The sequence below is a fragment of the Rutilus rutilus genome (assembly GCF_951802725.1).
Source record: "Rutilus rutilus genome assembly, chromosome: 25".
In the NCBI taxonomy this organism is placed as follows: domain Eukaryota; kingdom Metazoa; phylum Chordata; class Actinopteri; order Cypriniformes; family Leuciscidae; genus Rutilus; species Rutilus rutilus.
This window is the reverse complement of record NC_140229.1, coordinates 29,975,035-29,997,864: the sequence shown is the minus strand read 5'-3', so window position 1 is coordinate 29,997,864 and position 22,830 is coordinate 29,975,035. Positions and strand designations below refer to the sequence as shown.

At 38.2% G+C, this 22,830-nt stretch overlaps 1 protein-coding gene across 1 annotated transcript in view; it reads right to left on the bottom strand.

Moving 5' to 3' along the window:
• LOC311284941 (uncharacterized protein) overlaps positions 1 to 22,830 on the bottom strand; it is a 227,028-nt gene that overhangs the window by 119,327 nt on the left and 84,871 nt on the right. The window contains exon 13 of the mRNA XM_084400254.1: positions 9,655 to 9,838. Within this exon, the coding sequence (XP_084256380.1) occupies positions 9,655 to 9,838 (184 nt within the window). The remainder of the gene's footprint in view (positions 1 to 9,654; positions 9,839 to 22,830) is intronic.

Here is a 22,830-nt window from a genome sequence, read left to right as displayed (position 1 = left end):
GGGCTGTGTGCTAAGCCCGTTCCTCTACTCCCTCTTCACCTCCGACTGCAAGCCTGTGTACGGATCTAATTCCATCGTCAAGTTTGCGGACGACACTACGGTGATTGGTCTCATCAGCAACAACGATGAGACTGCCTATAGGGAGGAGATCAAGCACCTGGCCACATGGTGCACCGAAAATAACCAGCTCCTCAACACCACCAAAACGAAGGAGCTCATCGTGGACTTCAGGAAAGTGTCAAGAGGCACACACGACACCATCCACATCAATGGAATGGCTGTTGAGCGTGTCTCCAGTTTCAAGTTCCTGGGGACCCACATCTCGGCGGACATGACCTGGACAACCAACACCTCCAGCCTGGTCAAGAAGGCTCACCAGCGCCTCTTCTTCCTGAGGACACTGAGGAAGAATCAGCTTTCCTCCACTATCCTGGTGAACTTCTATCGCTGTGCAATAGAAAGCATCCTGACCAACTGTGCTACAGTGTGGTATGGGAGCTGTTCTGTTGCAGAGCGCAAGGCACTGCAGCGGGTGGTGAAAACCGCCCAGCGCATCACTGGGACTCCACTACCTGCCATCGAGCACATCCAGAGGAAACGCTGTCTGCATCGAGCTCGCAGCATCCTTAAGGACTCCTCTCACCCAGCCCACAGACTGTTTTCTCTCCTGCCTTCCGGCAGGCGTTTCAGGTGCCTCCGGACCAGGACCAGCAGACTAAAGAACAGTTTTTTCCCCAGAGCTGTCTCTTTATTAAACTCTAACCCTCATTGATCCCACTCCCCTCATATACTGATTGACTCTCCTCTCCCTCCTCACACCTGCCTCCATTTTGTTATTTGCAATACTATAATGTTCATTTGCACTGCTGACTGTTATTACAGTAACAACTGTTTACATATGCATCTTGCACTACTACCTTGACTGGAATATGCTCATTTGCACTGCCGACTGTTTATTTACAGTACCGACTGTTATATATACATTGCAATATCGTACCCTAACTGTAATATGCAATTACTTTCCACTGCACTCACTCGGATAGCTTCTGTCCAAACTTTATTTGCACTACTTTAAATCCATTGTTATACTGCTCATTAGCCTAACTTATACATATATCTATTTGTAAAATTCTGTTTATAGTAATATCCATCTGTATATTATGCTCACATTCTGTTTATAGTAACAGCCATCTGTATATATATTCATAGTACATATCTATCTGTAAAATTATGTTTATAGTAACAGCCATCTGTATATTATATTCAGTACATATCTATCTGTAAACATTCTGTTTATAGTAATAGCCATCTGTATATTATTATATTCAGTACATATCTAGCTGTAAATTCTGTTCACAGTAATAGTTATCTGTATATTATATTCATAGGACAATCTATCTGTAAATTTTTGTTTATAATAGTATTCAACTCTATATTTATTCAGTACATATCCATGTTCTGCACTTATGAACCACTGTATATCCTGCACTTGCTGCTATTGCACTTCTGGTTAGACCTAAACTGCATTTCGTTGCCTTGTACCTGTACTTGTGTAATGACAATAAAGTTGAATCTAATCTAATCTAAAAAAATCTTCTATGGACCAAAGAGGCACTGCTAACCTCTGCCTCAATGGCCATGGCCTTGCATTTCCTGCATGAAACAATGGTTTTAGGAGCAAACAATGGCAAAATGAGTATATTATATGTGTATTCCTGAGAATTTTTGTTACAAAAATTTATATTTGGAATAAAATAAATGCAATTAATAATGTGGTGAATTAATAAAGTTCTTGGAATTAATAAATGTAATGTCAGCATTTCCTTTGGTGAGGCACTGCCTACCCTGCCTACCCTGACCGCACGTCCCTGATAGATAGATAGATAGATAGATAGATAGATAGATAGATAGATAGATAGATAGATAGATAGATAGATAGATAGATAGATAGATAGATAGATAGATAAGGTTTGAAGATAGATAGATAGATAGATAGATGGATAGATAGATAGATAAGGTTTGAAGATAGATAGATAGATAGATAGATAGATAGATAGATAGATAGATAGATAGATAGATAGATAAGGTTTGAAGATAGATAGATAGATAGATAGATAGATAGATAGATAAGGTTTGAAGATAGATAGATAGATAGATAGATAGATAGATAGATAGATAGATAGATAGATAGATAAGGTTTGAAAATAGATAGATATATAGATAGATAGATAGATAGATAGATAGATATAAAGGTTTTGAAGATAGATAGATAGATAGATAGATAGATAGATAGATAGATTATTAAGGAAGATAGATAGATAGATAGATAGATAGATAGATAGATAGATAGATAGATAGATAGATAGATAGATAGATAGATAGATAGATAGATAGATAATGTTTGAAGATAGATAGATAGATAGATAGATAGATAGATAGATAGATAGATAGATAGATAGATAGATAGATAGATAGATAATGTTGGAAGATATATAGATAGATAGATAGATAGATAGATAGATAGATAGATAGATAGATAGATAGATAGATAGATAGATAGATAGATAAGGTTTGAAGATAGATAGATAGATAGATAGATAGATGGATAGATAGATAGATAAGGTTTGAAGATAGATAGATAGATAGATAGATAGATAGATAGATAGATAGATAGATAGATAAGGTTTGAAGATAGATAGATAGATAGATAGATAGATAGATAGATAGATAGATAGATAGATAGATAGATAGATAAGGTTTGAAGATAGATAGATAGATAGATAGATAGATAGATAGATAAGGTTTGAAAATAGATAGATATATAGATAGATAGATAGATAGATAGATAGATATAAAGGTTTTGAAGATAGATAGATAGATAGATAGATAGATAGATAGATAGATAGATAGATAGATAGATTATTAAGGAAGATAGATAGATAGATAGATAGATAGATAGATAGATAGATAGATAGATAATGTTTGAAGATGTATATATAGATAGATAGATAGATAGATAGATAGATAGATAGATAGATAGATAAGGTTTGAAGATAGATAGATAGATAGATAGATAGATAAGGTTTGAAGATAGATAGATAGATAGATAGATAGATAGATAGATAGATAGATAGATAGATAAGGTTTGAAGATAGATAGATAGATAGATAGATAGATAGATAGATAGATTAGTTATTAGTTAGAAAGAACAGCTTAAAGCTTAATTGAGTATCAATGACTTCTAGCAGTTTACATTAACCCCCTGAGGTCGGCGGTATCGCCGGCGATACCAGCTCGCTTTTTTTTTATCAGTGTAAAAGAAACTCATAAATACTCTGTTGACTTTGATTTTCCATAGGAGTTTCATACATCAATCGATTCTGTTAAATGTGTATTATTTTTCTGTATACTCACAATAAAAACAAAGTGTTGTGCTTTTCGCCAAATTAAGAAAAATAATCACGGAGCGAGTTCTGCCTTCTCTCTGTCCGTGTAGTCCATTCTGAAACGCGTCCGAAAATGAATCATAACTCAGCGAATACTTCTCACACAGGCACGTGATATATGTCTTTATGAAGCTTGAAATCTCTTCTTTTAAATGAAGTAATTAATAAAAAAAACAAATGTTTTCAACTCATGTAATCCGTTTGAAAGCAAGGAGAGGTACCGTTTTTTCCTTCTGCCTAATTATCTCTATAATGAACTGAGGCTGCCCCGCCCCCGGCGCTATTGACATGGTAAATAGTTTAGGTGATCTATGCTTCGCACCCGCCCCCCGATCAATGCCTTGAAAACACGAAGTTTCATCAGATCAGATTCACTGATAGTTCATCGCGTTTAGAGAGGATGACGTTTAAAGACGCCCTTCAGATGATCCTGGACAGCGAGGAATAACTCACCTTGGCTTTTCCTCAGAGGAAGATTGTAACCACTACATATGTATGATCGTCGACGCCCACTCGAATATTGCCTTTCCAAACAGAAAGTGCTTTGCAAAATTCAAATCAATGTATTGTGTTATGTGAAGGATTAGGCAGGGTGATTTTCACATAATTTTGAAGAAAAAACACTAGGCGATGACATCCATTAGACAAAAGTCTTATTGGCACATATTTAGTGTGTGTTTTGTGGTCTTATTTCAGAAACTTTAGTTTTTAGTTTTTTCAATAACCACGCATAAACATTATTCTCTCAAAAATGCAGACATGTACATTCTTGTTGCTCACATATTATGGTAGCCCTGTTTGTGCTAAATAGTGTGTAATTTTTTTTTGCCATTACTATGTTTATAAGCAACTGAAAAAAGCACAAATGTCAGGGCATGTCAGAACATCTCAAGGACCCCAAAAACACCTCAGACCCCAGAGGGTTAAACATAGTTCAAACAGACATGGACTTTTGGTCAATGAAAGTCTATGGGATTTTTATGATTTTTAATATTAATTTTTAAGAAAACCATAACTCAAACCAGTCTGAAAAGATATAGCACACCAAGTCAGAACAGTATGAAGGTCTGACCCGAGTTTGGAGTTTGTAGCTTGAACGGTCTAGGAGGAGTTAGAGTTGAAAATTTTTGGGTCAGAAGAAGAAGAAGAAGAAGAAGAAGTTTAAATAGGATTTCAGTAAGTTGGCTTTCTCAAGCCAACTTAATAAGTTTAAATAGGATTTCAATATGTTGGCTCTCTCAAGCCAACTTAATAAGTTTAAATAGGATTTCAATATGTTGGCTCTCTCAAGCCAACTTAACTAGATGCGAAAGTTCGTCGAGACAAACTTTAAGTTGGCTTGAGAAAGTTTGGACCGCAAAGGTTGCTAGGGTGTTCTGGGTGGTTCCTAAGGTATTTTTGGTGGTTGCTAGGGTGTTCTGAGTGGTTGCTATGGTGTTGCTAGGGTGTTCTATGGTATTTTGGGTGGTTGCTAGGGTGTTCTGGGTGGTTGTTAGGCAGTTGCTACGGTGTTCTGAGTGGTTGCTATGGTGTTGCTAGGGTGTCCTAAGGTATTTTGGGTGGTTCCTAGGGTGTTCTGAGTCGTTGCTATGGTGTTGCTAGGGTGTTCTATGGTATTTTGGGTGGTTGCTAGGGTGTTCTGGGTGGTTGTTAGGCAGTTGCTACGGTGTTCTGAGTGGTTGCTATGGTGTTGCTAGGGTGTCCTAAGGTATTTTGGGTGGTTCCTAAGGTGTTCTGAGTGGTTGCTATGGTGTTGCTAGGGTGTTCTAAGTCAGGGGTTTTCAAAGTGGGGGCCGCAGCAAGTTGGAAAAAAAAGCGGAAAAAAAAGTTTTAAAAAATTTATATTTATATAAAATATTAAATATTTGCTAATATGAGTATTGTTATGAAATAACATTATAATAATTTGTTGCATAGCCTTTCTGAACATCATACTTTTAATGTTAATCTTTTAGAGATTAACTGATTAATCGGCTAGTGACAAGAATTGGCCGATTTTCACGTGATTTTCAGTCTGACATATGCCGATTCAAATGCACTAGTCGGGCGCCGCATGAATAACATCGCGCAACATCAGCATCACACATGCACACAGAACGCACATGTAGGAAACCTTTGTGAATTACGGCCGTTTCAGACCGCGAGCGTCGCGTGAGCAGCGCGAATTTTTTTCGGCGTGCATGTTCAGTGAGTGTATTCACACCGCGAGCAGGAGCAGCGCGTGAGCGTCAAGCAGGAGCGTCGCATGAACAGTAGTGAAGCGGAGGGTTTCGGCGCCGAGTCTATTTTTGCTGCGCTGCTCACGCTCAATTAAAGTGAAGGCACACTTTTGATGGACAAAATAAATATGATTTCACACAAAAAGTACTACCTAAAATGCACATAATTTGCATGTATAGTGTGTTTGAACAAGAACTGGAGAAGGATTTTTGTCTTAAGACAAAAATATTTATAGAAAATGTATCCATTTAAACTTGTTTTTATTAATCAGTTTGGGTAAAAGTGGTGTTTTATTATATATATATATATATATATATATATATATATATATATATAAAATATTTGTGTGTGCTGTAAAGTGGTTAGAAAAAATGAAATCAGAATCAGCTAAAATCTGTATCGGCAGGTCAAACTCAATGAAAATCGGAATCTGCCTTGAAAATTGTAATCGGTGCATCTCTATAATCTTTCTGATATCAAACACCATCACATAATCTGATGTACACCTAGATGTTTTATTTATTTATTTCTACACGTGCCGTAGTATTGTCGATGGGTTCAATAACACATCCTGCAAAAGGGGGGCCTTGGCCAGAACCTAGTGGTATTTGGGGGGCCTTGGCATGGAAAAGTGTGGGAACCCCTGTTCTAAGTTATTTTGGGTGGTTGCTAGGGTGTTCTGGGTGGTTGTTAGGCAGTTGCTACGGTGTTCTGAGTGGTTGCTATGGTGTTGCTAGGGTGTTCTAAGGCATTTTGGGTGGTTGCTAGGGTGTTCTGGGTGGTTGTTAGGCAGTTGCTAGGGTGTTCTGAGTGGTTGCTATGGTGTTGCTAGGGTGTTCTAAGGTATTTTGGGTGGTTGCTAGGGTGTTCTGGGTGGTTGTTAGGCAGTTGCTAGGGTGTTCTGAGTGGTTGCTATGGTGTTGCTAGGGTGTCCTAAGGTATATTGGGTGGTTGCTAGGGTGTTCTGAGTGGTTGCTATGGTGTTACTAGGGTTTTCTAAGGTATTTTGGGTGGTTGCTAGGGTGTTCTGAGTGGTTGCTATGGTGTTCTAAGGTATTTTGGGTGGTTGCTAGGGTGTTCTGGGTGGTTTCTATGGTGTTGCTAGGGTGTTCTAAGGCATTTTGGGTGGTTGCTAGGGTGTTCTGGGTGGTTGTTAGGCAGTTGCTACGGTGTTCTGAGTGGTTGCTATGGTGTTGCTAGGGTGTTCTAAGGCATTTTGGGTGGTTGCTAGGGTGTTCTGGGTGGTTGTTAGGCAGTTGCTACGGTGTTCTGAGTTATTTTGGGTGGTTGCTAGGGTGTTCTGAGTGGTTGCTATGGTGTTGCTAGGGTGTTCTAAGGTATTTTGGGTGGTTGTTAAGGTTTTCTGGGTGGTTGCTAGGCGGTTGCTAGGGTGTTCTCAGTGGTTGCTATGGTGTTCTAGGCGGTTACACACACACACACACACACACATACATTAACTCACATACACTCACACACACACTAACTCGATAACACTTACACACTCAGAGTTTACATGCGTTTAGAGTTTATAAGTTAAAATGAAGTAAATTCAGTAGTTTGAAGTTTAAAGTTTATATAAGTTTGACGTTTAAAAAGTTTTAATTAGTTTAAAGTTTAATTTAGTTTGAAGTTTAAAGTAGTTTGAAGTTTAAAATAGTTTGAAGTAGATAGATAGATGAGTTTATTAGTTTAAATTATATGATATAGAATGGCAGTTTGATTTAGTCTAGGGTTTCAAGGAGTTTAGATTTGAATTTTTGGCAGTTTGATTTAGTTTAGGGTTTCAAGGGATTTAAATTGGAATTTTTGGCAGTTTGGCAGTTTAAAAAACCTGAACATTCCGCAATTTTAATTCAAATGTTTTTTTCCGAGTTTTGATCGTCATTTTTAGGAAAACCGTAAGTCCGATCAGTTAGAAAAGATATAGCATACCGAGTCAGAACAGTCTGAGTGTCTGAGCCGAGTTTGGAGTATGTAGAGTTAAAGCTCTAGGCTGCATTAACCTGTTAACCGTTGCCAGTGCGCACTGAAGCGTTTTTTATTTATTTAATTCAAAATTACTATCAGATTTAATGTTATACCTTGACAAACTATACATCATTAAAAAGATATAAGACTCAAGTTTCAGTATTTGACCACTATTGTATTCTGAGAAACTCATAGTGACAGTCTTAATTTGTGTCAGGAGTTATGAAATGAAAAAATGAGTGATACCTTTAATATGAATTATGCGCGTCAGCCTCTCCCATTCATAAAAAAACTCCCGTGCTGTCGTCATGACAGCGATACACAAAACAACGTCCCTCAGGGCTTTAGCTCAAAAATATGCAGATTTGAAGAAATATTGATAGATTCTCATAGATTTACATCATATTTCTATAGACAGGAATAATATTTATTGAATTTATACCCAAATGCGTCGATGTAATCTTTATGAGCGTTTGGTACTCTGATTTACTGTGTTTTCAATTCATACCAGCAGCCTGAGGGCGCTATATGCACAGTAATAGTCCATATATGGAACATGAAGAAGAGCCAATCATGTGACATTCCAGGAAGCCTCGAACACACACACAGCTAACAGAGATCGCGCTGTAACATGCAGATAAAGACGTTTTGAAGACAATAAACATGATTGCAATGATATCTGATTTGCCTGTGTTCTTTAAGCCATGCCAGGTATTTTCATAATAATAGATTATATTTATAATGTAATGCTAATCTATATAGACTTTATCATCATGCAGAATACTATCAAATAATATATTTTCTGTCTGATTTTTTTATCTGAAGCCAAATTAGATCACAGAAGATTATTTAAAACACTCTACTTGAGTTATAAAGTAAGTTTGGAGCACAAACATGGTTTTAATCTCATATATTGTCGTGTATTGATGGTGTGCTAAGCTAACATGCTAGCTAGCCCTGGGTGCACCTGCCACCCAACTGTTATTCTTTTATGATTTTTTCTAAATAGGATTGCTTACTGAAATGTTTCTTTATTCAAGAAGGGCATTTGAGAAAAAAATGGAGAACTTTGATTAAAGAAATTAGGGTTTGAAACCTATGAATAGCCTGTGAATAGCCAGTCGTTAGTAACTATAATGCAGACAAAAGAAATGCATATTTAGAGCCATAACCAGGCTGGAGAGGTGTGAATGTGTAGAGGGGGAGACTGAGACTGAATGGTCTCAGTTTGCACCACAAAACATTAGAGACAAAAGACTGAATGGATGCTTAGATGATGACTAAACATCAGTAGCATTTTAGCGTCTAATCAAAATAAAGTCACATGACATGATTTTGAAAAACATTTAACTAAATACAGAGTTTTAGACGTACCATCTTCAGATTTTAAATATAAAATGTTTAGACATATGGCTTTAGCTGTAGTGCATTTCTAGATTGCTACAGTGCCAACTTCAATTTTATTTTCATGAGGATATTTCATAAAAATAAATTTCTAATAACTTTACAAAACTTTGAAACTAATTATAACATTTTTTTTTCATTATGCCAATAATTAATTCTACATTTACAATAAACTGCCAGGTGTCAGCTTTCAAATGAGATCATACTTGTGTTTTTAGTGCAAAGGGTTCATGAACTGTATCTGTTTCAGTTTGGGTATGTCATTTCTGGGGATTTTTCAAAAGTGGGGTTGCAGCTTAACAGGTTAAAGTTATAAATTTTAAGGGTCAGAAGAAGAAGAAGAAGAAGTTTAAGTACAATATCAGTAAGTTGGCTTTCTCAAGCCAACTTAATAATAAGTTTAAATAGGATTTCAGTAAGTTGGCTTTCTCAAGCCAACTTAATAATAATAAGTTTAAATAGGATTTCAATATGTTGGCTCTCTCAAGCCAACTTAATAAGTTTAAGTACAATATCAGTAAGTTGGCTTTCTCAAGCCAACTTAATAATAAGTTTAAATAGGATTTCAGTAAGTTGGCTTTCTCAAGCCAACTTAATGAGGTGATGAAGTGGACACCTTCAGTGGGGAGCATCTCTGTTGCTCTCTCTTCCGTAGCTTCCTTTGCCTCTGCTTTTATCTGAGGTTTCTCTTTATCTAGCAGGTCCTGAGGTGCGTCCAAGGAGCCACAGCATATAGCAAGCTGGAATAGGGCTCTAGCTAGCCTGTCTCTCATTACACATGTCAGGAATGCCTGAATATCCTGAGGACACACACAAAAAAACAAGCACAATCAGTCGTTTCCATAACACGTTATAAAGTAGAAACATTCATGTTCAATTACAGGGTTCCGACGCCTCGGTTAACTTCAAATTCAAGGAGCTTTCAAGGACTTTCCAGGTCCAATACCCTCAAACTCAAGGACTTAATGTGGGACACATTTCAAGTAAGAGAAAGGTTACATCGTGTTACCCTGTAAGATAAATTGTTACAGTTTTGCACTCGTGAACATCATGGCAACGTACAACACAAAGTACCTCACGCGGCAAACACTTAACGTAACACGTAAACGCGCGTAACTAACGTAAATGTGCAAGCTAGTGCGCATAGGCCACGAAGTGTTGGCGGAATAACACATTAGCGGATCGGAGGGAATCATATGGAAGCACTTTCAAGGGCCTGTATCTGTGTGTGTTTACTTTCAAAAACTTTCCAAGGACTTGCATTTTTTTTTTTTTTTTTTTATTCACAAACTTTCAAGGATTTCAAGGACCCGTGGGAACCCTGCAATTAATCAAACCAGAGCAGAAATGGCATGAATAAGTTCATGGATATGTACAAAAATGGCTTAAAGTGAATGAAGAGGGAAAGGTCAATCAAAAGAGCAACTGCATGAGGACCATAAAGACTCAATGGTTATGATGCAAGTCGTTGGAGAAACATTTCTGTGTGGGATTAGCAGATGATGAGCGTGACATCACATTAATGAGGAAAGCAACCGATCCCTCTCCTACTCTCATCGTTAAACCCATTTACATCCTTAAACAGCTGAAAGGAATTACCACTGCAATTACCAGGAATGAAGCATGAAGTAAAAGAATAGTTCACCCAAAATTCTAATTCTACATCATCCACACACTTTTTGAAGCTTGAAAGCTTCAGTTCCAGTCGTAATTGCAAACACCAAGCAAATAAAATCTCCTTTTGGGTTTTGGTAAGTAGAAAGTACGTGATTCTGGTTTGGAACAAAACGAGAAAGACATAACTGCTAACCTTCAAGAAATTGTATGAGTACTTCAGAGAACTAAGCATCTCTGTGCTCAGGCTAGCACGACATTGTGTTTTGTTTTTAGTGACTAAGCTGAAAATCCTTTCACAGTCTGCATTGCTGTGAAAAATCACACACACCCCAAGCATAACTGTGGAGAGGTTTGCAAAAAGTTTCTTCCCTCCTGATTCCATCACACCTAATTCTCTCCAAGCTTCATCAGCCCGTTTGGTAAGAAAACCATCATTCAAGGTGGAGGACTGAAAGAGCCGAAACTCCTCCTCCACTTCATCCACTGTAACACCATTTCCCAAGAAGCAGGGGAACCTGTCTATGAAGTATGTCAGTGAGGAGAATTTAGCTGTTTGCCGTCCGTCAAAAGCATTTTTTGCAACTGTAGCTCCAATATCTGCAGCAATATGGGCACACATGACTCTTCTTTCTGCAGGTTCTGATTTGCGGTTTCAAATAAAGGTATAGCTCTCTTTAAAAAAAGAGCATACAGCTTGGACTGTGGGTCAGTCAAGAAAGCATACAACCTCTGTGGTTTTGTGACCTCTGTTTTTTCTATCTTCTTTTCCTTTTCTGTTTTCTTTTTGGACAGATCCCTCTGTTTTTTGCCCATTTCTTTTTGTTTAAAAACAAATTGGTTTAAGTCAAACCCCTTAGGTGGTTAAGCTGACTGCTGTGTAGTGCTTGGTCCTGCCGGCAGCTGTTTGGTTGTAGGTCCTGTCTGCTGTCGTTTTGGTGTAGGCCCTGCCTGTTGCTGTGTGGAGCTTGGTCTGGTCTTGGACTTTCTCTGGTGGACTTTGGTCTTCAAAAAGCTGGAGGACAAAGTCTTTGAGACAGCAAGCTACCCGAGTTAGGTGCTTAGGGGCAGCTGGGCTCTTCAGAGAGGGATGAGCTGAGGATGTGAGAGGTTTAGCTGCCTTCTTCCCTGCTGCCTCTTCAGCAAAAAACAGAGTCAGAGGTTCCCACTGCTGGAGGAGTCGATTGACACATTTGCCAAGAGCCAGCCATCTGGTCGAGGATAATTTCAAAATCTTCCTCACATCAGTGTTGCACAGCATTTGTAGGTCACACAGCAAAGCTTTCCTCTTGCTACTCTTGTCAAGGTAGTAGTAGACAAAGATGAGCATGTCTTCAATGTCAATACATAGACTCCTTGAAGCCTTTTCCACAGCTAAAAGCATTAGGGTGGCATGCACAGCCGACCATGTAAATGTGGGGATTCTGTGACTTAATGAATGCTGCGACACCTTTTCTTATCCCCTGCATGACAGAGGCGTTGTCAGCAGAAAAGCTTACACAATTGCCCCATGGTATTTTCCTTTTGTTTAGTTCCTGGTCAATGAGATTGTATATCCCTTCGGCAGTAGACTCTCTACACTCAACAATTTTCAGGAGTACTACAACTATTTTTCCAACACTGGGATCATAGACACGGACAACCAAAAGAAAAAGCTTGACATCATCCATGTCTGTGCAACCATCGGTTGCAATGCTGAATGGGGAACGGCTCATAAGGTCACTGATGACCTGTTCATCATTTGAGGAAAGTGTGTTCAATATAGCTGCTGTCTTGGTTCGGGCACAGCCGTACTGCTGGGCAATTTGACTATCTGGAAACATCTTCTTAAATAATGGTCCAGCATGGTCAGCTATATACACTGGCACATTGTGCTCAGCAATAAAGTTTGAGAAAAGTGTTTCTGCCCTGATGGTCCGTAGATCTTGATCTCCAAAAAACTTTGTGGTGATCTTAGGGACTGAGGCAATGGCACTTTCCAGTTTCTTGTGTTTTGTTCCTTCCACATGGCGTCTGCAATCTGAAAATGTAGGTGGAGAGGGGGGAGATTATATTCCTGCATGTTGTTACAAAATATTATGAATTACGTTACACACACACACACACACACACATCAACATGCAAAATTAATTCAAAGAATACATGTAATTTACATTAAAATACATTGTTTGGCTCATCACTAGTACCTTCTAGATTACAATAAATTATTATTACTGTGTAGAGGAATGGAGTGGATGAATGGCTGTAAGCTAATAAATAGGCCTAAGCAGTAATGTGTTAAAGATGAGAGTCAGACCAGGTTACACTTAGCCTTCTGAATTACACTGCGCAAACCAAAAGTAATACTACCCACTGGAGGAAGAAGGGTTGGTTCTCCACATAACATAAAATATTCATTTTATTTTATTTTTCGTGTTCGCATTTATGAGGAAAAAATGTTAGGGGCGTGACAGTTCTCCGTTACGGACATGAGCGCTCTGAAAGTGGCACTAACTGCTTTAAACTTTCACAAAGACCTCAAACAGAAAGCACAAAGCCTTTCTTTAAAGTGAATTTCGTTTTGTATAAATTGTATCTTAATTTTAATCAATGCTTCATCAAGCAATTGCCTGGATTTAATAAATAAGAAGTAAATATAGAAGCCAAGAGATAATCACGACACGGAGGCGCCGGCGTGAACTAGAGCTCGCCTCATAAATTAACCGAAACTCAGCGCCTGTGCTTGACTCACAGACCTGTCTACTTTTAAACAGAACAATTCAAAACGAAAGAAAACAGACTGCTCTCTGCTTGTGTAATCCGTATGAAATGTGCATTTCTCTCTGGCGCGTTCACTACTGCGAAGATCGCGAGACAGCATCGTCGACTTCATCTTTGCAGCCGACACGACACTGATACAGGAAACACTTGTTTATTAATAAACAATTAAAATGTCTCCTTCCTATATTTGACATTATTCATAATCATTAGGCTACTTTTGCCGGTTCTTTGTGACAGCTTTTAGGTGCGTTATTGGCAGAGCCACCCTTACATGTTAGCCTACATGAACGCGTGAACTGAATTGAGCTCGTCACAGCTGGACTGCCTGTTATGATGTCAAGGTCATTTTTAATGTTCATAAATTCAATTAGGCTAAAAATAGCCTAATTGTTACCTTTATCTTGCGTTAATCAGCACCTGGCCTGTCTAAAACCTTCTAGATTTCTAGCCATTCAACCACTTTTCTAACTGCCAACTAATTTCCCCAACTAATGGGAAGGATGGCCAGTTTGATAAGCTAACGTTAGCCTATTGACACTATGAACGTTTTTTTTCTTCTCATTTTCCTTTTATTTTTAATATAATTATGTTTCTGGGGATGGGGAGTATTTGTGTGTGAGACTGTGTTCGTTACCTGTTGCTCCTTGGTGACTGATGTCGATGTCCGTCTTGCAGACGATGCAGAACGCATGATGAGGTAGCCTGGACATCTGGAGGCAAGGCCATCTCTCACGATAGCGGTCTAAAAATCTTTGTGTTTTTCTAACCTTTTTTTTGTGGCGGTTCAGCCATGGCATGAAAGCCTAGGTATCTTATCCGGCCAGTCTGGCTTGCTTGAGGCACTGAATTGAATTGAGTGCAAAGCATGTGGATAGGAGGGGGAGGTGGGCGGCGGGTTAACATGCAGGGCTCTGATTGGCCGAAAGCTTTTCACTCCACTTACACGCTGTGGCTCAGTGGCAGAATCTGCATCATAGATTGCATAGAAACCGAAATCGGCGAAATGCGAGAAGCAACAAAATGCGTACCTAGAGAGCAGCGAATCGTACAAGCGTACTTATGGGTCAAAATGCGTGCCGAGTACGAAAAATGCGTACATGTTGGCAGGTCTGGAAAGAGTACTTTATAAAAGAGCTTGGGGTGAACTATCCCTTGTATCTCATTAGGAATAATAATTACAAGTGGGAACTCAACCACCAAACCTTGTTTAAGAAAGACAAACACTTTTACGTAAAGGCTGCTCCAAACAAAAGGCAGCAAAACTACACCGCTATATTGTGTTCGCCCATATGCAAATCTTACCGAAGCTTGTTTTGGAATTCCTAGATGTAAACTCACAATTGTAAGAAAAACATCTGAATTTAATACTCAGGCTATGCGTCAGTGTTTTATTACTCGAGACTAGACTCGATCTGCGCGCATCAGAGAGCTAGTGCAAGATGAGAATTTGTGGTTAAAAGTATATGAATGTTTGACTTCCGGTTTGGCTGCAGACCAAAATGGCAGGTTGAGCACTTAGCTCTCGCAAGTTGGCGTTATATTTACCCCCGTGTAATTATTTTTGATTCAAAAAAGTGATTTTTCTTCATTGATATGACGGGGGGGAAGAAAGGCAGAGGTAAAGGGACGCAAAGTACAACGAATAACTATCCGCACCGTGCAGAGCAAGACGAAGTGGACGACATGCGGGGAGAAGAGATCCGACAACATGGAGACGAAACAACATCGGGGAATGTGTACACGGGGCTTGAAACTATAAGCAAGCAGATCAGCGAACTCAAGTCGGAACTTAAAGAAGATTTAAAAACATTCAAAGACGAAATTAAACATGATATGAGAGAAGAGTTCCTTGAGTTCAAACAAGAAGTTAACCAACAACTATCAACAAACATGCTAGCCATGCAAGAACACAGTAAGAAAATCAACGAGATGGAGACGCGGATCGACGACACTGAAACATGGAGTGCGGAGGCCAACGCTGCCCTTCAACAGGCTATAAAGGATCAGCAGAAACTAGAGGACAGACTGAACGATATTGAGTCGAGGGCTCGACGAAACAATATCAGGATCCACGGTGTGCCAGAGAACGCTGAACAAGGCTCGGTGATGGAATTTGTCGAAAAAACTGCTTCGCTCCGAATTTGAGCTTGGCGATGTGGACTTGCAAATACAACGTGCACACAGAGCCCTGGCGCCCAGACCGGGCCCAAACTCGCGTCCGAGGTCCATTATAGTAAATTTCCAGCAGTACAGCACCAAGGAGATGGTTATCCAAAAAGCCTGGCGAAAGAAAATCATGATAGATGAGAAACTGGTAGGGAGTAGGGACACTGCCAGAAGAGCTAAAGAACGCCTACGGGAATTTGAACATGGACACAGCAGTGTTTAAAAACCTATGTTATAGCGACCCTTTACATAAAGATGTTCAGTGTATATGGCGCCGGCTGGAGGGATGATGAGGTCAGCTGTGCCATCGGACACACGTAAGTGAATTGCGATACGATCTGTAGCGGACTTACTGGGGTGGGGGCCCTTTCCCGGAGAGAGGTTTTCCCCCAACTCAGCTGAAAACTGGAGAATGCTCTTCAGACTTTGGAAGTCCGTATATTTTTCTGTTATAATGCTTGTTCTAAGCAGTTCCTGGCTTGTTACCGTGTTACAGTTTATTTTTTTATTTAAGGTTAGCCTGTGGAAACATAGTGGTGTAAGAATGACTCGTTTTGATGGTGGCACAGTCTACTGAGGTTAAACTAATGTCCTTAAACGTGAATGGTCTGGGTAATCCAATTAAAAGGTCAAAGGTAATGACCAAATTTAAAAAAGAGAAAGCGGATATCATTTTTATGCAAGAAACTCATCTTTCTCAACAAGAGCATGAGAAATTGAAAAGATTTGGCTTTAAAAATACTTTCTATAACTCATATGAGCATACGCATAGAAGGGGGATCGCTATTCTTGTCGCTAATAAATTTAAATTTGAATCATATAAGGAAATAAAAGAAAAGGAAGGGAAGTTATTTCATCGTTAAGGGTAAAATTTATGAAGATATAGTAACATTAGTAAATGTCTATGCACCACCCGATACTAGTAAACTGTTCTTCAAAACATTAATGGATGTAATTGTACTGGAGGCAGAGGGTATCTGTATATGTGGTGGAGATTTTAATGTGGTATTAAACCAACATTTAGACACAACCAACAACATAAGAAATAAAAGCAAAATATCAAAATTGATTAACACAGCCTGGGATGATATAGGATACTGCGATGTCTGGAGACATATTAATCCGTCTCTCAAAAACTACACTCACTACTCAGCTCCTCACCGTTCTTACTCTAGAATTGATTATTTTTTTATGCCAAAAAGTGACTATTATAGGGTGAGAGATTGTAGCATTGGAGTAATTGATGTCTCTGACCACAGTGCTCTGTACCTGACAGTTCAAATAGAAGGAAGAGAAGGACAGGTTGGAGGTTGAATGTGGGTTTGTTAAATAACAAAGCAGTTGCAGATCAGATTGAATTGAATATCAAAGAATATATGATGATAAACGATAATGGTGAGGTAGACCCGTCTATATTGTGGGATTCATTGAAGGCTGTGATGCGTGGGAATTTGATTGCACTATCAGCACAAAAAAAAAAAAAAGAGAATTAAGGAGTATAATAACCTGACATCAGATTTATCAAATGTGGAGCAACAACACAAAATTAACAGGGACCCAGAACTACTAACGCGTATGTAGCAAGTAAGGAAACAGATTAACGACCTGTTAGAACAAGATGTCGAGAAGAAGGCTCGATTCTATAAGCAGACATACTACGAATCCGGCCCTAAAGCAGCCAAATTACTTGCCCGACGCCTATGTAAACAGCAAGTTGATAGTATCATTCAATGGATTAGAGACCCACAAACAAATAGTTTGATTCATCATCCACAGAAAATAGAGGCCATTTTTCTAAATTACTATAAACAACTGTATACGGACACCTCTGATTCTAAAATGGAAGCGACAAGAAATTCTCTTAATGAACTGGATTTACCAAGTATAGGCAAAATACAAAACGATTTCATTACAGCAGATTTCACACTAGAAGAAATAAATAAAGTGATTGGGAGTTTAAAAACATCTAAAACACCAGGTAGTGACGGCTTTCCTGCAGAGTGGTATAAAACCTTTAAAGAACAACTAGCCCCACTCCTGTTGAAAACATTTAACTGGATTAAAAAAGAATGTAAACTTCCACCTTCATGGAATGAGGCAATTATCTCAGTACTTCCAAAGGAGGGTAAGGACAGGGAATTTAGTTGCAATTATAGGCCTATTTCAATTCTTAATGTGGATTATAAGATGTATACAACAATTATAGCAAAAAGACCAGAGACTATCCTTCCTGAATTAATAGACGAGGACCAGACTGGATTTATAAAAAGCCGCTAAACACATGATAATATTAGGAGGACTCTACATTTGATAGATAAAATAGAAAGGGAAAATAAGACGGCAGTATTACTAAGCCTTGATGCCGAAAAGGCCTTTGATCGGGTCAACTGGGAATTTCTTTATCAAACTTTGGACAGATTCGGCTTCAATAAACATTTTGTAAATATAATTAGATCTCTTTACCAACAACCAACAGCCAAAATAAAAATGAATGGGTCATTATCTCCATCGTTTAATTTACAAAGAGGAACTAGACAGGGTTGTTGCCTCAGCCCCACATTATTTGCTGTTTATATTGAACCCCTGGCCCAGGCAATCCGTCAACATGAACAAATACAAGGCATCACAATAGGACATAAAGAACATTTAATTAGTTTATTTGCGGATGACGTATTGATCCATTTAACAGATCCTGAGGCTTCCCTTCCTGTACTGATGGAAATCCTTGATGAATTTAATTTCTTTGCGGGTTACAAACTAAATATCGCGAAGACACAACTTTTGTCATTTAATTACAAACCGTCTGAGGAAATCAGACAAAGACATAATTAAGTTGGCTTGAGAAAGCCAACTTACTGAAATCCTATTTAAACTTATTATTATTCTTCTGAGACTTAATTTACAATTCTAACTCCTCCTAGAGCTTTAACCCTCTGGGGTCTGAGGTGTTTTCTGGGCCCTGGAGGTGTTCTGACATGCTCTGACATTTGTGCTTATTTCTGTTACTTGTGACATTTTCATGGCTAAAGTCTGATTACACTGTATTCAGCACAAACTCTGCTACAATAATATATCAGCAGCATGTATGTAAAAGTTTGTAGTTTTGAGATAATGACATTTATGCGTGGTTTGTGAAAATACAAAAAAAAATTCTCACTGAAATAAGGTCATGAAACCCATACTGATTATTTCTTCACAAGACTTTTGAAAATTGTATCACGTAGCCTAGAATATTTGCTCTAAAACGATGTGAAAATCACCCTGACTGCTCATTCAGATAAGACAATATATTGATTTAAAAATTTTACGACGTGTTTTGTGCCACAAAGCTTTATGCGGGAGCTCATTAATATGTAAGCTTTTCACACCTGAGAAAGACAAAGACCCTCCTCTAACTGCCCTATTAGGAGCTATCAGGCCCCTATCATTCTGAGCAACCTTGCACAAAGAATGAGATTTAAAAAAGAATGGCTTTTAGATTGTTTGATTTATTTACAACACAACATAATCCAAAGATAACCAATGATCCAAAGACAGAGACCTTTGTGCCATTCCTAAAAACATTGTACATACCTTTCATTTCCAAGGTGTTTGATTTTCACTTTACCATGTTCATGTACAGAGACTCGTGTGAATGTTGAAGTCAGCAGGACTCAGTGGCATCTGGGCCCTGAAAAAAACAACAAAAAAACTGAACATACTGATATCAAGAGAAAGGCCTGCACGATTTGGGGAATACATTTTAGATTTTTCTGGTTAAAATTGCTTTTTAAAATTCACAGAATACACACACACACACACAAATGTTTCCAACAATAATATAATGAACACCAGGTTTGTTGTGCCTTGTAGGCATAGGCTATGCGCAGTGCTGCATAAAATAATAATAACAATAAGCATAGCAGCCTATAAATCTTCCAAAATATTTCAGTAACAACTAAGCTAGAGAAAAATATATTGATTATCATGTTACTTCAAATGTTTCCATTCGTTATGATGATATGAAATGAGATAATAGTAAAAACATGAAGCTGTTTGGTGCGTTTTGCTTTTCGAATGTATCAAATATGATACATTCAAACGCGATCGCGCTCAAATATAAAACATTATGGTTACCATATACATATCTACGTTTGAGCAGATATCCACAAACACAGTAACAGTAAACACGGGTCTAAATATTACAATATTCACCATATATCTAGCAACAGTTCAACTGCAATGTGAAATTTATGCAACAATAACAAACTAATATGTAAGAATTTCTTACCTTACATCTTTCTTGTCTTCAAATCGCGTTCTTCTTCTGAGGTAGCCTAAATCCAATGTAAACTCTCGGTGCGCCTTTCAAACTCGACGAAAAGCAGAGACTTGTGAAGTGTTTTGGTGTTTTGTTTTTGAGGTAATGAGCGCGTTCGCGTTCCATGTGGAGATTTGCATGTGAATGTCTTTTGCGCGAGTGGGCGTGTTCAAATTAAAAGTAATTAGGAAGCGTTTGAGAAGCTGGACATCTTGTTGGTTTTATACAAATTACTTAAACAGAGAATATTTGTTTTCAGTTTGAATCCGATCATTTAAAAGTACACACTTAAATGTTTATAAGGTATATGGCTCATAAATGTGTGACAAGTATTCGCTGAGTTTTGTTTCAGTTTATAGACGTGCTCAAGAAAAAAAAGTTCACCGCGACGGAGAGGCAGAACGCACAGCCTGTTTATTTTCTTTATTTTACAAAAGCACAATGTTTTGATTTGATTGTAAGTGGACACATACAAAAGTAGAAATATCACAGATTTTTTATCACTTTTTTTATATTTCTTTTTTCTGTATGACCATAAATGATGGAGTTATTTAAGTTTATAGTTCTACAATGTGAAGAAAATCCAGCAAAACGCGCGGGCGCGTTTGCCGACCTCAGAGGGTTAACTCTACAAACTCCAAACTCGGGTCAGACCTTCAGACTGTTCTGACTCGGTATGCTATATCTTTTCAGACTGATTTGACTTTCAGTTTTCTTAAAAATTAATGTTAAAAATCATAAAAATCCCATAGACTTTCATTGCGCACTGCTCAAATTGAGCCAAGACTACGGTCAGGGCCGGCCCGCGGCATAGGCGGTATAGGCAAATGCTAAGGGCGCCACTCATCCATAGGGGCGCCAGAATGAGTTAACGAGTGAATTTTTTTTTTTTTTTTTTTTTACTTTTTTTTTTTATAATAGGCTACTATTTTAAAACCATTAATTCGAAATACTACCAAATAAAGCAAAAAAAAAAAAAAAAAAAAAAGTCCGGCTCTTCAATCTTCCCCCGCCCATCGAGTGCTTGAAGTGCGTCAGAAACAGAGCGCGCGCGCGATCAGTTGTTGGTAATTTGTTGTGTAGCGTGCCCGACGCCGCATCCAATGTAGACAGCACTGCTTTTGTAAACACACAGCTCGTAGAAACGGGCCTGGCAGCTCGCGCCAGTTCTAGACACGGTGAAAGTTTCCTGATTGTGACGGAAGGCCGAATTTACATGACACATTATAAATGAGCATAGTCTGCGATAGATACAGTGCCAAAAAGAAGAGAAGAGGATAAAGACAGAGGTAAAGTGATGTAGTGAATGAACAATTTATTGCATAGGAGTAAGATACTATAATTTCATGGCAGTTATTTTTACCTTAAACTTAATGTTAGCAGTTGTTCTGAGTTCTGAGTCCCCAGACTGTGATTTTGTAACAATCATGTCAGTTTTAAGACGCATTTTTTATTATCACTTTTTTATTAATGTTTTACTCTGTAGAGTAGAGTTACTCTGTTGTGCAGTTTTGGGGGGATACAGTACAGGTCAAAAGTTTGGAAACATTACTATTTTTAATGTTTTTGAAAGAAGTTTCTTCTGCTCATCAAGCCTGCATTTATTTGATCAAAAATACAGAAAAAAATGTAATATTGTGATATATTATTACAATTTAAAATAATTTGTTTTCAATTTATTGTACTTTAAATTATCATTTATTTCTGTGATGGAAAGCTGAATTTTCAGCATCATTACTCCATTCTTCAGTGTCACATGTGACATCCAGTCTATCACATGATCCTTTAGAAATCCTTCTAATATGATGATTTATTATGAGTGTTGGAAACAGTTCTGCTGTAATGTGTGTGTGTGTGTGTATATATATATATATATATATATATATATATATATATATATGCTAAATCATGAACACAATGACAGGGTGAAATGGGCTGTGATGCATGGGGCGCCAGGTAAAATCTTGCCTAGGGCAGCAAATTGGTCAGGGCCGGCCCTGACTACGGTGGCCCATTAGTGAATAACCCAAAAACTCAAATCTAAACTCCCTGAAGCCCTAGACTCAATTAAACTACTATTCTGTGTACTAATAAACTTGATCTATCTATCTATCTATCTATCTATCTATCTATCTATCTATCTATCTATCTATCTATCTATCTATCTATCTATCTATCTTCAAACCTTTTCTATCTATCTATCTATCTATCTTCAAACCTTTTCTATCTATCTATCTATCTATCTATCTATCTATCTATCTATCTATCTATCTATCTATCTATCTATCTATCTATCTATCTATCTTTATTCCTTAAAGGGGTCATGACATGAGAAACCAAATTTGCCTTGATCTTTTGGTATATAAGAGGTCTTTGTACCATTAAAACGTCCTGCAAGTTTCATAGCTTAAGACGTCCTCCCCATTATAAACGAATCATTTATTTAATCAAGCTCTAAATACAGCTCGTTCTGGATCCATGGTATGAAGTGACGTCACGGTACGAAGTGACGTAGCAGTTGTTTGCATATGACCGCCTCCAGCGTAGACAACTACACTTCAAGCGCAAGATAACTAGGCCTCATTTCATCATCGCAACTGTCACGCGCTTCATATGTGTTCATTCGACGTGCAGCGAGTGGGTGTGTTTACAAGAAGATTGCAATGTCACGCAGATGTGCTGTTCCTGGCTGTGGACAAACAACATGTTTGAATAATATACGCTGCTGAAAGATCCAGGTGTCAGGGGAAGATGGATGCAGTTTATTTTTCGCGGATGTCCCGGTCACGGCAGTTTTAATTTAAGCGTGTGTTCTCCACATTTCAAAGATGAGTGACAGTTGAGAACAATCGCAGTATGATGCTGGCTTTGCCAGAAAACTTTTGTACAAGATAAGGCCGTGTGGACTATTCTGGGCTACACAACGACGACGCAAACTGTAAGTAATGTAGG